The following is a 17,256-nucleotide window of genomic DNA, read 5'->3' as shown; positions in this document are numbered from 1 at the left end:
TATCCAAAATTGATATTTCCTTTTAAAACTGGAGGAATAATCCCTGGTGATTAATTAATGCAGGGGGGACTCTCCTTTTAGTCCTGTGAGATTCACCACTTCTCAAGAGAGAAACTTCATTTTTACATTTCTTAAGAATTACTCATGGGAACAGTAAAACTGAGGAACTTGGCTCTATTGATATTTCTCTGTGCCTGCACATAACTCCACATAACTCTGGCGTTTTCTGGTGTTAAAACTTTTTATGCTTTGTGAGGATTTTTTTTGGTTTTTTTTTCTCCCACCTAAAAAATGAAAGAAGACTGAGCAAAAGTTCTATATCCATGTAAGTTTAATTTTACCCAGTTTACTCTCACCAGTACTTCATTCCAGAACTTCTCTACATTTTTGGTTAGGTATGCAGAAACCTTTATATTTCCTTGTCTTTATTTTTTCTTTTTTTTTTTTTTTTTTTTTTTATCAAATACTCACCCTATTTTCATTCTGTAATAGTCCAGCTTTAGTTTATTTATTTTTGCCAAGGCTATTTCCATGCATCTCACTTTTATCTAGTTATCTGTCCACCCTGATTTTGTAAAGAAAGGGAATTCAAATAAATGTTAGTACAATAATTTTAAAATGAAATATACAAAACATATGGGCCCAAACATAGCTGTTAACGATAGATTCTGATAGAAATGGTAAAATGGTGTGAAATTTAATATTTCTCAGCCAGGAATAACAGTTTTTTGTTTTTAAAATATTCTAGAAATTCACTGGAAGGTATACAAATTTAGAACTTCTCTGAGTTGTTGAAAGCACAGACTCTTCTAACTACTGTACCTGAGCACGGTTTGGAGAACTAGAAGAAATGGGGAAAACTGGAACATTAAATCAGGAGTGGTCAAAGGAGATCCAAGGTTGTTTCATTTGCTGCTTGGAGCATATTTGTAGCCTTGGGCTGAAACTGTTTTTTAGGTAGAACACATTATTCAGATGAGAATGGTGTTCTCTCCATCCTACCGGCAGCCAGCAGCTGCCAATCTTGTTTTCCATGTTTTTGATTTAGTCAGAGTGGGCTGTAATTACATTTTGTAGTCTAATGTTGGCTACTGTGTCTGCTTCTAGTCTGGCTCTAAGGGTATGGCTGCATTTTTGATAGAAATGTCTGCACTTAAATAGCTGGATGTCTCCTTATTTCTTTGCAGTTTGTGACACAAATAACAAATGAATGACAAGAAAAGAACCCTGTAGTGGTCCATAGAAGAAAACACAAGTAACTTTTAACTTAGTGCAGTCATTATATGAACAATATGAAATCTAATTTCAATACATTGATACAGGTCTTAAATCATAGTGATGTTCTGCATGAAAACCAGCATACCAGTGTAATGTATCCAATAATTAGGAAGAAAGGTAATTAAATTTTAATGATTTGTGATGTGGTCCTTTTGCTCATAGTGATTAACTAGAAAATTCCTCATCATTTTATGTTATATAACAATATGAATTACACTTCACAGCTGCTGATTTGTCTCGTGCAGCTGAACTGCCTCTGAATTACGGTGTACTCATAGAACATTGCTTTATTACAGTGATTGAGTGCCAGACATGCTCAAAATAGATGTCAGAGCTGCATAATTAAATTATGACTCCTGTCTTTATTAATTAAATGAGCATGGGATATTTCTTAAGCCTGGTAACTACTGCCCATAGTTGTTTTCCTTCTGAGACATCAGAGATCTAGTAAAATCATTTACAGTAAAATGTTAATGAAGAGGGTAAGATTTATCTTAGCAATAGCCCTATTAATATAATTAAAAGTCAATATGCCAGACTCATTTGTTATGTCTGTGAATTAAAGCAGTCTGAAAAGGTGACAAGTTATATAATGCATTCAACTTTATTACCTTTTGAAAAGGAACTTACCACATTTTGAATGAATTGGAGAGATTTAATTGCATTTTTTTTCCCTCATCTTCAGACAGGTTGTCTAAGATAAGGAATAACATTTTCTATGTTTTACATACAATATAAATTTTTATATATTTTAAGTCTGTGTTACTTTTTTTTTCCTTTTTGTACAGATGTTAAGCAATTGGAACAACCAGGTAGTAACTTACTGCAGACAGTGAAACACTTTAGTGTTTTCCTAGAATTAGTTGTTTTAATTTCATCAACTTCTGTGTGATTTTGAAGGAAGTAGGAAATTAAATAATGGGTTTAAAAGTTTGTGTAAGAGTATAATCAATAGTTTACCGTAATTACATATAATATAAAGGTTTGATTCAGTTACTTAAGGCTATCCATTACTAAATGAGAGGATTTTTTAGGTTAACATACATTTAGCTGTGAGATTATGGAAGTTTTAGCTTTTGGATTTTACTTTATGAAGTCCACTCTTTATAAATCTTGTCTTTCCTAGCTATTTTTTGGGAAAAAAAAAATCAAATCAAGATTTCTTGCTTGAGAATCTCTATATCCTTTCGTGATCTATCAGCATTTCTCATAAATTGAGGTTCTGCTTAGTGCTATTTCAGTTTAGCAGCTTCTGATTTGTCCAAGTATGGGCTAAATGAATATGAGTCTGCATTCAAAAAGTGGGAGAAATATAATCTTAAAAATAAACACAAGCATTTCACATCACCTGTATAAAAAGTTGATTTCCCTCATGTTTATAAACTCCCTTTAAATATTGGTAGGCTGTGATGAAATCTCCCACAGCCTTCTCTTTTGCAATCTGAACAAGTCCAGTTCCTTCAGCCTGCCTTCGTAGGAGACGTACTTCAGATTTGGATCATCCTTGTGGCCTTCATCTGGGTCCTCTCCAAAAGCAGCACATCATTCCTATGTTTAGGGCCCCAGACTTGGACCAGTACTCCATATGGGGCCTCACAAGGGCAGAATAGAGGGGGCAGTTACCTCCCTCGCCCTACTGGCCACTGCTCTTCTGATGAAAATGCAGCTTAGTTCATGACATCGCAGCACCTACGTAAGAATTTAGAATAACCATGTCAATGTCCTGCAAAGCTGATGTAAAATCATATCCAAATTGTTTAACTAGGCTCCTGTACTGTGCTGGTCATACTCTTTACAATTTGTATAAAATTTACAATTATGTTCTTTCACCAGCTAAAGAAATTAATGCTGAATAAATTAAAATAAACATACTTTACTGCTTTAATTAAACTGATAGGATAGTTTGATACAGAGGTTAATTAGGTGCTAACAAATTTTTTGTTTTCCCACCTGGAAATCTTCTTTGTAATCAATTGAATTTTATCTTATAAAAATAAGTTATTCTCAGCTGTTTGTACTTTGGGGAAGTTACTATGATGAGAAGATTAGCAGCTTCTTGAACCTTTTGGAATAATACATTTACCAAAAACTATTTATGTGTGTGTTTGTTCCTTAAAATAATCTCTGGCCATCTTGCTTGTGACTAGTAGGGAAATACAGGATATTTATTTGTATCTATGTAACAACTGTTTCAAACTCAGAACAATATCCTTTTTGTTTTGTGTCCTCTTCATTTGTGATAGATGCACATACATAAAATTCTAGTTTTTTTATTCTCTTTGGGGAGATTGTAAGAACACTGAGGAAGGTTTGAATGGTAGAATGGGAGGAAGAAAACATTGTTCCGAATTGTGACTTGTTGTTACCTACCAGAGTAGTCAGAGGGATATTATAAGTTCTTCTATGAAGATGCAAACAGTGCTTCCCAGGGAATTTGTATGAACTGGGAGTACAGTACTGTTCTTATTAACTTCACATTAACAGCTCAAAAAGTGTGTCCATACTGGATCTTTTCCAGAGGGTTTTCTGTTGAATTCAGTGAATCTTAAGTTCATATTGAAATAAAATAATGCAAAAATTCTTCAGAACGTGTATTCTGAAGAGTACAGTGTGAAAAGCTGATGATATTTACTATACTGCCTCTATATTTTTTATTTCAAATATATGAAAAACATCTGCAAAAACTTTTTTAAAAGTTTAGTGAATGAGTTTAAAGCGATTTCAACATAGTTTTCAAGTGGATACATGATTAGAAAATAATATTCTTAAATACTGAGGATGTTTAAAGAGCAAGAGCTTCTTATCTTGCTCCATTGCTTAACACTGATAAGGTTTGCATCAGGGAATCTTGCCATTGATTCTTTGAATCCTCCATGTGAAGAACGCATTGAAGACTGCTGGAAAAAGGAACAGACTTTCCTTATATAAAGCCTCATGCTCTGTTTTACTTCTCAAATTAAAGTCTATAGCACTTTAGATAATCCATTCTAGAAATTGGAAGACAGGAACAGTCTTTCCAGTACATTTTATGGTGGTTACCAGTGCTGTGCATGTAATATGATGTGCATGACTATGCACATATGAGCCTATGCATGAATGTGTATATAAACCAGCTTCTTACTCAGCTTTACTGATTACCATCTCACCACTAAATAAATAAATAAAGAGATAGATAGATAGATAGATAGATAGATAGATAGATAGATAGATAGATAGATAAACAGTGCATAAAATCAGTATATAATTGGATGTTGTCATGGTGAGAAAATGAGAGAAGACAACATGCTACTTCGAAGCTCCTTTTCTGAAGTGGATCGAGTGATGAGTAGGATTGGACAGAACAGCCATTGCACACATGTACTCCATGCATAACGTTAACTGACACATGCTGGGTTGGCACAGCACTCTCAGGTCTGCAGGATGCTGGGTAGTGGTTCAACTCTGACAGGGCGTGGTTTCAGTTCGATGCTCTCATTTCCTGGTATGTCAGACATCACCTTGGCAATGTTTCTGTATGGTCTGTATTACAGATTGTTTTATAGACAGACACTGTCACAGGCTGCCAGTTAAATCAATCTGTTATCATGATGTACCAGCATTTCACATATTTTCATGTCATTCACTGATGCATAGCCTGTACTGAGGCATGTTGTGGTTCATCGCACTCAGCCTATTTGTTGTGGCTCTTGTCATACTCAGCTGCTCAGTTCTTGATACCGGCAAGGTCACGATGCTCCTGTGACCAGACAGTTTTCAAGAAGTGTATCAACATGAAGAATGATCTTCCATTTTTAACAATTATTTACCCTTAAAAGTATGTTAATATTATGCCTACCATCTGCCACAAAAATACTGTGATTTGGCAAAATAGCTCTCTCAATCTCCAGTATTTGTAGGAAAACAATTGACATAAGTTTTGCATATTAAAATTTATTCTGTATTATTGTACTTCTTCACAAAATTCTCAGAATTTGTCTTCATTGACTAAGAACAGCTGTATCTTCAAAGTGTAAGTTTCTGAAGCTTAGCTGGATCACTTGCATTAGATGTCTTTAAAAAATAAATCATCAGTTAATGTGAGGAAACTCATACTGGCTTTTCTATATTGTTCTTCTAATTCAGAAAAAAAAATCAAAATTGAAAATAATGCTAACTTTTTTTTTTTAATTGGAATTTTAGTCCTAATAATTTATCCCTTTATATCTGGGGTCTATGTTTTAGTCACACACAGTCCAGCATGCAGATTGTTAGTAAATTACTCACTTGGTTTATAATTTTAGTTGACAAGTGAACAGACACCGTGTATCCATCCCATGAAAACTGACTGTACATTCAAAGATTCACAGACTGATAATCTTAATGTAGAAATATACTGTAAATGAATACTCATAATGAATACTCATAATAAAACTGATATTTATTGCCTTTAAAAATAAAGTGTATTCAATGACAGCATGTATCATTTTTAATATTTCTTCATGTAATCTTTCCTGTAATCTTTATCTTAAATTCCTTATTACAATTATTAGTCTCAGTAGAATCCTAAGCCATTTATAAAATAGGCTTATCATAAATTTTAGTTCAGATCCAGACTAAACATTTTAATTACTGTGTTAGTTTTACTACTGTGAGAATCTGGTTCTTAATTCAAGTGAAATTTCTGTGATTCATTTCTCCATATGAAGAGTAATATGGGGAAATATTTTTAAACTGTTATTGCTTTATTGTTGAACTGCTGCTTTATGTTTGCCAAATTTTAATTCAAAATTAGTTTGATTTTTCTTAAGATTTTGTTTTTAAGTTCTATTTTACATACACTTTCCAATCCATTTCTTACATCAATTTTTCAGAAATAGTAAATTGTAATCAATTTTGTTGAACTCCATATTCACTCTAAATAAAGGAGCTAAATCAATATTCATGCTCATAGATACTGAAGGAAAAATGTACATATATATTAGCTGATAATCTCCTTATTTTACATGTGCCATTTCACTGACAGAGAATTAAAAAGCTATAATAAAACAGGTGGTAATAATAGCCATTCTTTCTTCGTTCTCCCATTTGTAGTCTTTTATTCCCTAATGTCATTCTATTCAGAAACAGAAATATAGTTGGATTAGCTTTCTTTTCTGAAGTCTAATTGTGCCTTAAAGCACATGTTGGACTATGTAAGGGATTAAAATCAGATGGATTATTTATCATAGGATTTATCGGGCTGGATTTAAATCTTAATTACTCTAAAGGTATTAGTGAGAGCTTTATTGTTTTTGCACAGCTTTATGCAAAGAGACACAAGGAAGTGTTCAATTAAAGCAGGTTCTTACAAGCACTTAAGGGAATATTTTTTAACATTTGTAAACATTTACAGTAATTTAGTCATTTAAGTGTTCAACTGCTCAAGATGTCCATGAAAGAGAAAATACATGATTGTTGCTGCTATCTTTGTTACTGCACGCTCCTGTTTTTTTCCCTAGAGTTCTGTGTCTTTTCTAAGTTTTTTGGACTAATTTGGGATTTTAAAAAGTTCCCCAAATTTGATTCTGTAATTTTAAGAATATGTTTTTACACTAAACAGTCAAAAGTAAAATGGCTGCATATCATTCTGATTGAAGGAGACAAGCCAATAAAACTGAAAACCAATGAACAGATTTTAGTAATACTTATCCTTATTCCTGAACTCTTACTACACGAGGATTCATAAAGATGCAGGCATCTACTTTGCCATGTGTATTTACAGGACAGTGTCAACTTCTAAACCATACATGTATTTATGCATCCAAGGAAAGATAATGTATTTCATAACAACAGCTAGAAGATCAGAAACATATTTGTTACAAGGTTTGCTTTATTCTTGGTTTTATTATCTTTTATCAGCAGAACAGAAGAATCCTTGTAGATATCACTATAATAGCAGGCTAAGTGTAATAATAATATACATTCCATGGCTTTGGTCATTTTAGCACATTCTGTTTTGAATACCTAGAGGTTGTAGAAAAACTGTTATTTGCAAATTATTGAAATGATTGTATTTATTGCATGTTTTAAAATGCATTGATAATTTTTCAGTACCATATATTTACAATATAATCTGCTGCAATAATTTTAGGTTTACCTACAATTGTTTATTGAAATAAAGCATGGACAAACAAAGTATGGACAACTTTAGCAAAAGCACTTCTGTATTCTCAGGGAATTTATTATCTCCTAGCATCTCTATAGCAAATAAATAAGGGAGAAGCCTTATTTTTCACTTTCACATTTTACATACAGTTGTTTTAGAACTGCTAATTTTAGGGAAAAGGGTAATCGATGTCTAAATTATGTTAATTTCTCACTATATGAAAAGCTTCCAAAAACTGTTTTTTCCCTTATTATTTTCAGGTAGTCCATTACAGGGTAAATTCTAAATTGAGTTGAATTCCTCCTTCAGTCTTTCATGTGTTCCTAACCTTATTTTAGACTACATCACATTATCCTGGTTAACTAGTTTCTCTGGGAAGCATCATATACAATCCTGATTATACAATACTGCCCGGTTTCCATTTCTGATACAGGCCAGGATGCCACTGGCCTTCTTGGCCATCTGGGCATGCTGCTGTCTCATGTTCAGCTGGCTGTCAACTAACACTCCCAGATTCTTTCCCTGCTCACAGCTTTTCAGCCACTCTGCCAGAAGCCTGTATCACTGCATGGGGTTGTTGTGACTAAAGTACAGGACCTGGCACTTGGTCTCGTTGAACTTCATATTTCTGGCCTCAGCCCATCAGTTTATCCTATTCAGTTCAGTTGGAAGGGATATATAAAGATCATCAAGGGTAACTGCATGTTTCTGTTTTTGTTGTTGTTGGTCTTTTTGTTTTTGAAGTTGATCTGTAAAGACTCAAAATATGTTAGTCTTGACGTAAATCCAAATTTAGCATTTGCAGATGTTTTGAAAAATAACATTTTCCCAGAATTTTATTCTGTTTGATGAATCTGAGTTTGTAGAGATAAAAAAATTTCTGTATGATGAAATTTAGTAAGTCATTAATACTGCCAAATGCAATGCGTTCCCAATGGAATTGTTTTATACCAAATCCAGGAAACAAAGTGCTATTGAAATGGAAAACATTGTAAAGATTGTGGCACAATCTAAAATCTTTAAATAATAATAATAGTGAAATTGTGGTTGGAGAAATTTTATGAAGGCAGAAGAGCATAGAGTCACATTAAAAACAACAGTGAACTAATCTGTAAAGTAATTTTTATGCCTTTCATATATCTGTTAAATCCTGAAACTGTTTGCTCTGGAAGGGGAATTTTTGACAGCAAAAGCTATTCTTCACTTTTTGAAATGGTATAATGAAAAACAAAAAGAACATACAAAAATAAAATATAAAAAATCAATTACATTTACATTCTATCTCAAGGTTGGTGAAAAACGGTGCAGCATTGCCTGATGGCAAAGCAGTGCAGAAGTGTATAAAAAACATGAAGATTAAAATTGTGTCGGCGAGCAAATAAATAAATAACAAAACTTATTCCTTGAGAACCAGCAACAAAACAATTTGTTCTTGCCATCTGGAAGTGGTTAAATTATGAAAAATTGTCCACTAAAAATTCATGAATCTAATCTGTGAATTGTACAGCACTCAATGTCATGTAGCACCATGTATTTCATTTTCTATATTAAAAGCAGTGAGATATGACCAATGTCAGTTCTAGTTTATGCATCATATAGGTAATGTCTCCGGGCAGGATAATGAACTACAAGACAAGTATAATGTAACAAAGTATCTAATTCATGTTGGGGAGGTTATTTTAATTATCCAGCAAAAACATCGTGCATCTGAAGCATAAATTTTTAATAGGTGGTTTGAAATATTTTATTTAGTCCAGCAGAAGAGAAAGGAATCCAGTTCTACATTTTGTGAAATTAAACAAATAAAAATGTAAAAGAAAGGGGAAAATATAATTATAACAACAAGGAATAATTTTAAGTAAGTACAACTCTGATTCTATAAACATAATTGTATTCAGAGTACAGTGTTAAAAGTCTGTACATTATGTGATTTAATGACATTGTATAGGGTAAACAAGAAGTAGTAATAGAGTGGGGAACTAAATTGATATCTTGTTTTAAAACTGGTAAATTTTGACAACACTCTCAGTATAGAGTTTGAATTTTGAGTGGTCCTCTGTGAAGCCAAATGTAGTACTCAGTGGTCCTTCTTGGTCCCATTCATTAAGGGATTGTCTATGATTTTGTGATTCTGTTAATAACAATCAAGTAATGAATAAACTGTTAGTGCTGGTCTTTAATAATGATGGCTATGGGTCATGACAAATGATGAAAGGAGTTTCATCCTTTATCTGCATCACACTGTGAGCTCTGTCTTAGGTACCTAGACACTAATGTGGAACATATTGAGCTGAGAATAGGACAGCGTTTTGATGAAAAGTTGGAAAAGTGTATTTTGAGGGAAAGAGGATGACGCTACATTAACAACATTTACTTCATATCAACATTTAGCTTGTCTATGACATACTTCATGTTCACATCTCAAAAAGGTCACAAATGAGAATGAATGATATCATTATTTATGAAGGAAAGAGATTATTTATAAAAGTGAACTGTATTAAGTTGAGGCATGTCATGGTACATTTTTAAAGCAAGTAATAATTTTCATTGTCTTGCTCACTTGAAAAATGATTACTGAAATCATTCTTTCTTGTTTGTATTCATGAATGAAAAGAGCATTTTGTAGTGAAGTTTTTGTTTAGATTCATATAGTCTCCAAAAGTATTGCTTACCATCAACAGAAATAAGGCTATTTTCAGATAATACCCTCAGTTACCCATTTTAAACAAGCTACTGGATGTGAAGAAGGTTAGCTAATGCTTTTTTATGCACAATTACTACGGCTTGAAAAAAAAAAAATGTATATGTATTCATAAAAATTGCACTTAACAATTACTTTCATTCTAAAAAGTGTAACGAACTGTAAGGTACAGTAGAATATTTAAATTTATTGGAAAGCTTTTACAGTGAATATAAATCTGTAGCATTATTAAATGGATCAGAAACATCAAGAAAAAAAAACAAAAACGTCTTCCATAGAAAATTCCATAAGTTTCAAATGTCTATAGATAACATAGTGAATTGAATTGCTCACTGATTTGGTAATAATTTGGTCATCAATAATATTCTCCTTCATTACTTTGTATGAATTTTTTTGTACTGTTTTTGAAGGGCTCTCATACTCCATTGTACACTACAGCAGTTAGACTTTCTTGTGAGGTGCTTTCTCAATTTTTATTTTTGATCTGTGATTTAAATAAACAAATAAATGTGTGCAACAAATACTTCACTTGCACAGAAATACCTGTGCATTCTTGTATCTGGTGGATGTCTTTATGTGTAATTCACCTAATTGCCTGGAAAAATCTTCATACATCTAGAAGATGGAGTTTTCAGGAGCCTTTTATGACCTCTGGATTTCATCCCATACAATGTGTACTTTTCTAGCTCTTAGCACATCTTACATAATTTCCCAGAAAGAAATTATAAGATGAATTAAGTTGAATATGGGAATGGAAAATATTACATGCAACTGTCAAATTTCAAAGAGAATGCATAAAAAATTGCAGGTTTACCTCTGTATTTTAGTACAGATTGCTGCTAGTGAAATTTATCCCCTTCTTTCAAACTAACAAATTTCCTTCTTTTCCTCTTTTACAGAATAATGACATAATCTATTACAATGCAAAAGATGATCAGAATGATGTAAGTAATATGTTGTGGTTTTTTTTCTTTCATTGCCTATAATCTCAGAGAATTAAGGGAATGAAAAGATTAATTAAATACTAGATAAACTAGATACTAGATAATTAAATAATCTAAAAATTTCTTAGCAGAAATAAGAGAAATAGAAACTTAGAAATTTCTTTACAGGTTTCCTTGAGAGACAGATATTAGTTTTGTTTTAATTCTCAAGATCTGTTTTGTTCATACACTGTTTCGCATTGCTGATCAGGGAATGTGTAGGAAGATAAATAACCTGACAGCAATGTCATTCACTTTTTGAAATGTGATTATAGGATTTGAGAATCAAAACGAGAAATGTAAATAATTTACTTGGAGTACTCTGTTATTCTGTATGCTCTCTAAGAATTCTTCCACATAAGGTGGACACAGATGTAAGATATTACTGAGTAACTATTTTCACGCATTTTGTAATCACTCATATGTGTGTAATAAGGTTGGGAGAAGTTGAAAATTCAATCACAAATTTTAAAGAAAATGTACAGTATTTCTTTCAAGTTCTACTAAAACTCTTACATTAAGTGATTTGAAGTTTCTTATCTGGCTTTAAGTATTAAAACTCTTAATGTCTTTGGACAAGGCAAGTTATTTTCACCTTCACTTAAGGATAATAAAACCTCTTGTCTTCATTATAGATTTAATTTATAAGGCCTTGGAAAAGATTTTGTAAACGTTTTAACCAGAAATGTTAGCATGCATCATTTGCACTTTTTAATCAAGCATTTTTTAGTGATTGATGGCATCACTGTTGTAACTGATGCTTCTGCTATAAGGCAATTAAAGAAGGTGCATATATCATGTCAAGTAAAACTATTTGATACGCTTATATAGAATTAGGAGTACTAGATTTCAGATACCAAATTATCTCAAGTTCTGAAATGTGTATACCTCAAAACTATCCTTAATTTGAAAGATAGATCTCTTCTGGCATTTCAGGTACAGATTACTCACGAAACTGGATTTCATTTATCTTTTAAATGTAAATGTACCCTACAGTACAGTAATGGTAAATTATGGTATGAAATAAAAAAGCCTGCTCCATCTGTTACAATGAAAATTATATTGGGAAAGGTCTTGAGGTGACTTCAAATTGTTTAGGCAAAGCAGAAAAGGAATATTTGCTCTAGAGTTTACTTGTTTCTCTGACTTTCTTTCAGATATTTTGTCCTTCTGGAGAAAAACTATTTTATTTCACCAGAACTCCTATTTTTATTTCTGTGTGAGGGTTTTTCTTGTTTGTTGTCGGTTTTTTTTTTTCTTTCTTTCTTTTTTCCATCTTTTTAAACTCTTGGAAAGAAGTTTGTAATAATAATTATTGTTGAGGTAGAAATAACTCCTTGTTCATCAGGGCCATTCTGTCAATAAACAAGTAACACTGTAGCAGTTATGCCTTTTTGATTCTTTGATCAGATCTTTCTTTGGCTGAATTGAAGACAATTTCCCCATGAGTTCTAATTACATATCTTATCCACTGATAATGTACTGGTTCAATCTTTCTGCTAAGGGCTGTGTTTGTTCATCTTTGTAAAACATACCTTTATTTCTTTTCCTTGTTGTTTGGTGGAGTTGAACATTTTATAACAATGCTAAACATTATCTTCCTTAAGATCTAATATAAGTGGTAACTCTTAATAAGCTCTGATGACAACAAGAAAATAAAACATCCCAATAATACAGCTGAAAATGGGCAGATTGTTGCTCATTTAAGGGCAAGGAAGAAGTTTGTGCAGATTAATTTCATCTTAGGAAGACAACCTTATAGTCAACAAAGAAACTGTTGTGCATCACATATACTAACTCCTTTGCTCTAGGTTGCCCTTTAGAGTAATGCACTTCTATTAGCTAAAAAATAGGAAAGGAAAGAGAGCATTAGTTCTCACATACCTAATGGCAATTCCAGCTCAGGGTCTCTTAACAGTGTAGTTTTGGGCTGAACTATTGATAGGGTAAGTAAGTAGGCTCTGAGGGCACTCTCAGGCCTTACTAGCCACGTGTATTACTTTATGTATACGTTGTCTTAAAACAAATCAGATATTTTAGTGATGGAAGCCTAGACAATGAGAGAATATGAAACAGCTGAGACAACTTAGATGGCACCTTTCTCATAGGCAGAGATATTAAATGAGTCATTTCTGAAACATTGACTAGTAAAACTGCTTCTGCCATGCATTATTTGTCTCTAATAAATTCATAATTTCTGTTCTTTTATGCAATGGACCTTTATTGGAGCTTTTTCTATAAGTAAAAGTAGGAATAATTAGTACCAGTAATTTATTCATTAAAATTAGGTATCTGAGATTAATCTAGTCACTGTGTATAGCCATTTGTTTTAGTCTGAGGCAACTATCTGACACAGGTCAGCTGAATGACTTGCAGATATGTGCTTCTCTCTTTTTATCTTCTAAATAGTAACTTTTTGATATTGAAAAATCAGAGGAGATTCATCTCACAGTCCTGTTTTCTTGTGTTAGCTCCACTAATCCTTTAAAATCATAGCTTTACAAGAGGAACAGTCCTCTAACTTAAGTTAGTGTATTATTTTCTGTATTTTAATATTCTTCACTATATTTAATATATTTATATTACATTATATTTTATTTTCCTTCTTCCTGTTAATGTACCACATACACAAAATCCTTCTCTTTCACTTTCTAACTGTAGTCTAGATGAGGCTTTTTGAATATAATGACTGTGTTTACTTGGACTTTAAGGAAAAATAAGTATATTCTTTGGCCTTATCAATTTGTAACATCTTCCTCCATCAGTCAGTAATATAACTTTTGTGCTCTTTATCCTACAGCAGTAATTAGGTTCTACTTGCTCATTTCCCCCACAGTGCTGTAATACGTGAGCACTTCATGATAATTAATGGGTTTTATCTTCACAACAAGGTAGGAGGTATTATATTCTCATTTTTCATAATATGTAGGAAGATAATGGCAAAACTTTAAATTTAATACAGGCCTCTCAGGTTTTCGTTCACTGTCCTATTCCCTTGAACCTTTTCCATTTGATATATTGTGATCCATGTCATGTACTTTCATTTGCAGATGTCAACTACTTGTGTTGGATCACTCTGTACAAATGATGCAGTGTGTTTATTGGACAACTGAATGGTACCACATTAGTAGTTTAGCCCTTTTCCAAAGGTTTTAATATTGCTTTGCCTCTTTTTCTCATTTTCTCTTCTTGTCATGTGTTCTCCACCCTATTTACAGTTATCTTTGCTTCACTGTTCACTCCTTTCCTCATTTTTGTAATAGTCTTCATTTCATTTCTAGTGATTTTGTGTCTTCTCTATAGAACCTTGCCAAATCAATTTCTTCTGTTTCCATTGGTTCAGGTAATTCACCTGATTACATCCACTATGTATTGAACTGCTCAGATGCTTAATTTCATTCTTCCCTGAATCCTTCCCTATCATTTCTCTGATCTTCTCTTTGCATCTTGTTCCTTTTCTATTTCTGTGTATTTTCTTCCTATATTTTAATAAATTCCTTCCTGTATAAGATATTACAACCTAAGGAAAAGCAGGCCTGTTGCTATCACCAGAGAGAGGAGATCAGCTTCTATCACTCCACTCCCCCTCTGATATCCTAGCTCCCGTTGAGAATAAAATTGCAGCATAAATGCTGATCTTTGTACTTAGATAATAATAGTAATGACAATTTTTTTATTCCTACTTATTTCTAGGTAGTTTTTTTAGAATACTCTAATATTTCTTGTTAAACATGGGCAAGCTATAACCTAGTTTCTTTATAAGTGGTGTATGTCCCCACTTTAAAACAGAGATACTGGGTCCAATCACCTCAGTAGCTCCAGAAAATTCTCTTCTGAAATTTAGAAAACAAAGTACTTTTTACCCCATTTTTTTTTTCAAAATTTTTATTTATGACCAATGTGGAAATTAGACAAAAGTAAGCAAATAACAGCATCATTATCTAACAGATAATTTTTCTAAATTTTCCTCTTCACTAGCAGAGACGCGGATCATTTAGAGGCATATTGTCAATGTTGTCAGACGCCTCGAGTCTTTGCTTAGAGACTTATATAAGTATTTTTCTTCTCTAGTAATTTATGGTATCAAGGATTGACTCTGAAGATATGATCAACATAGTAAAAGCAGTCAGTGAGATAGTCAGGTTTAGTTGAAATGAAGTCTGAACATACTATGGATTTAATATCTGGTGCTTTATAGTGTTGTGGTATTTGTGACCAGGAGTGAATTTAAATTTGGACTAACTTAGACTAGGTATAGTGCATATTTTGTACTGCAGTTTCATGTTAACTTGACTTCTAGACCATTTAGGAAAATATGCAGTATTTTTGCTGTGCAGTTCCCTCTTTCCTATCTGAAACCTATTAATACCATTTTAACAACGTGGTTTGGATGCTATATTTTGGAAAATGAACATTTCAGCTGACAGTGAGTGCATGGCTGACAGCGGCAGTACCAAAACTTTTTTAGGAATGTGCATCTTTTGCCAAATGTCACTGTGAGACCTGGGGACTTTCAATTTCAAATTATTACGGGAAAACGTGAGTCCAACCCATGAGAAAAGGTATCTCTTTGAGCTCCTTACTGAAATTATAATGCTCTGTTGCCACAGGGAGCAAGTGTTCTTCCCTTTTTTTTTTTTAGAATTCTGGTTAAAAAACTGTGTGTCAGGTTTATATTCTTTCATTCCAATTTACGCCAGTCTACTCTTCTCCCAAATGAATATATTTTCAAGGCTGAAAAGAAAACTGCATGATAATGAAATATATGACTGCCCCAAAGCTACTTCCTACCTGTGAAACAGAGTTATGAAATAATAATGGAAAGATTGATAACTGTAGTTGTCAATGTCCTAAAAAGATGAGGAGGTTCTTAATATGGAAAATCCTACCTTGAAGGCAGATTTGCACAAAAGAGCAGATCTCAAATTCTCCTTATGGAGGCTAAATTTGTGTCACATTGAAGATCAAAATTCAGCCCCAAAGTGAGTGATTCATTGGTATAATGGAAAATTGCTTCCTTGAGGATATTTCCTACTAATATTAGATGCATGAGTTATTACGATTGCAGTGAATATGAAGTAATCATTTACTGGTAAATAAAAGCAACTTCAGCATTTGATGTTATTATATGAATTTTTATAGAATTAGGAATAGCTATTTCTAGTGAGTTCTTCATTGGCCAGTTCTAGGTGAGAGTGGTGTGTGAGTGGTTTTTTTTTTCTCATTTTTTTTCTCTTTTTTAACTTTCTTCTTTCCAGTTACTTTTCTAATGTGCTTTTCTTCTTGGATAGCATACACTTCTAAAATTCCTCTCATTCCTCTTTTGTTCATGTCGTTTTTTGATGCGTTATATTTTTAAGTTTTCACCATACTAGCATTATTTAAAACCATATATACTTGAGCAGTGCTATGGCAGCTCACTCAAATTATTTTACTGTATGTAGTCTGCAGGGAAACTTTATTTGTTTATTTATTTATTTATATGTAACTCAGAGGTGAGTGTATTTCTTTGTGTTTTATTTAACGCTTATTATCTGTCTAAATACAGCTGTCATTTAATTAGTAAAAAGCTGTCTTCTTGTTTATGTAAGCATGAATTAGTGAGTGATGTTTGTATAGTGTTTTCAGCTTCATTAGTGTTAACTTGCAGAATCACAGAAAAAATGAGATGAGGAGGACTTCTGGAGGTCATGTAGTCCAATCTCTTTCCCAGAGCAGGACTTTACTGTTGTTAATGTTGTTATTGACAGAGAAGAATGACAAATTAAGAAGAAAGAGCAACCAATTAGTATACTGCAAGATTTACAAAATCTGGACTCTCACCAGCATGACTGAAGATAAGAATGTGCTATGAAACAGAATCAGTCAATGACTTAGAAAAGCATGGCAAAGACAATTGCATCAGATGAAAAAAATCCAGTTAATTAATTGTTCACTTTCAGTGGGTATAACCAATTCCCGATGAAGCATTAAGATGATTTAACAGATATTATTCTTGAGGGATGTTATCCTTAATCAGATGTGGAGATGGTAAAAGATGAGCAGTGCAATTTATTTCAATAGAAGTAGAGTACCCTATAATTCAGATGTTATATGAAAAATCTCAATTATCCATAGTGCATTTTGCTCTTGGAATTGCAGACAGTGGCTAAGTTCTCTGCAGAACCTTT

General features: G+C 32.8%; 1 protein-coding gene across 4 annotated transcripts in view; it reads left to right on the top strand.

Moving 5' to 3' along the window:
• CACNA2D1 (calcium voltage-gated channel auxiliary subunit alpha2delta 1) overlaps positions 1-17,256 on the top strand; it is a 347,835-nt gene that overhangs the window by 184,414 nt on the left and 146,165 nt on the right. For all 4 annotated transcript variants that reach the window (XM_065743706.1, XM_065743705.1, XM_065743704.1 and 1 more), the window contains exon 5: positions 11,003-11,047. In XM_065743706.1, coding sequence (XP_065599778.1) covers positions 11,003-11,047 — 45 coding nt within the window. The remainder of the gene's footprint in view (positions 1-11,002; positions 11,048-17,256) is intronic.

This window comes from Cyrtonyx montezumae, unplaced genomic scaffold, assembly GCF_038088225.1.
Source record: "Cyrtonyx montezumae isolate F1298 unplaced genomic scaffold, pur_monq_1.0 scaffold_3, whole genome shotgun sequence".
NCBI lineage: Eukaryota > Metazoa > Chordata > Aves > Galliformes > Odontophoridae > Cyrtonyx > Cyrtonyx montezumae.
The sequence above is the reverse complement of the archived record's forward strand: the minus strand, read 5'-3'. Positions and strand labels throughout refer to the sequence as shown.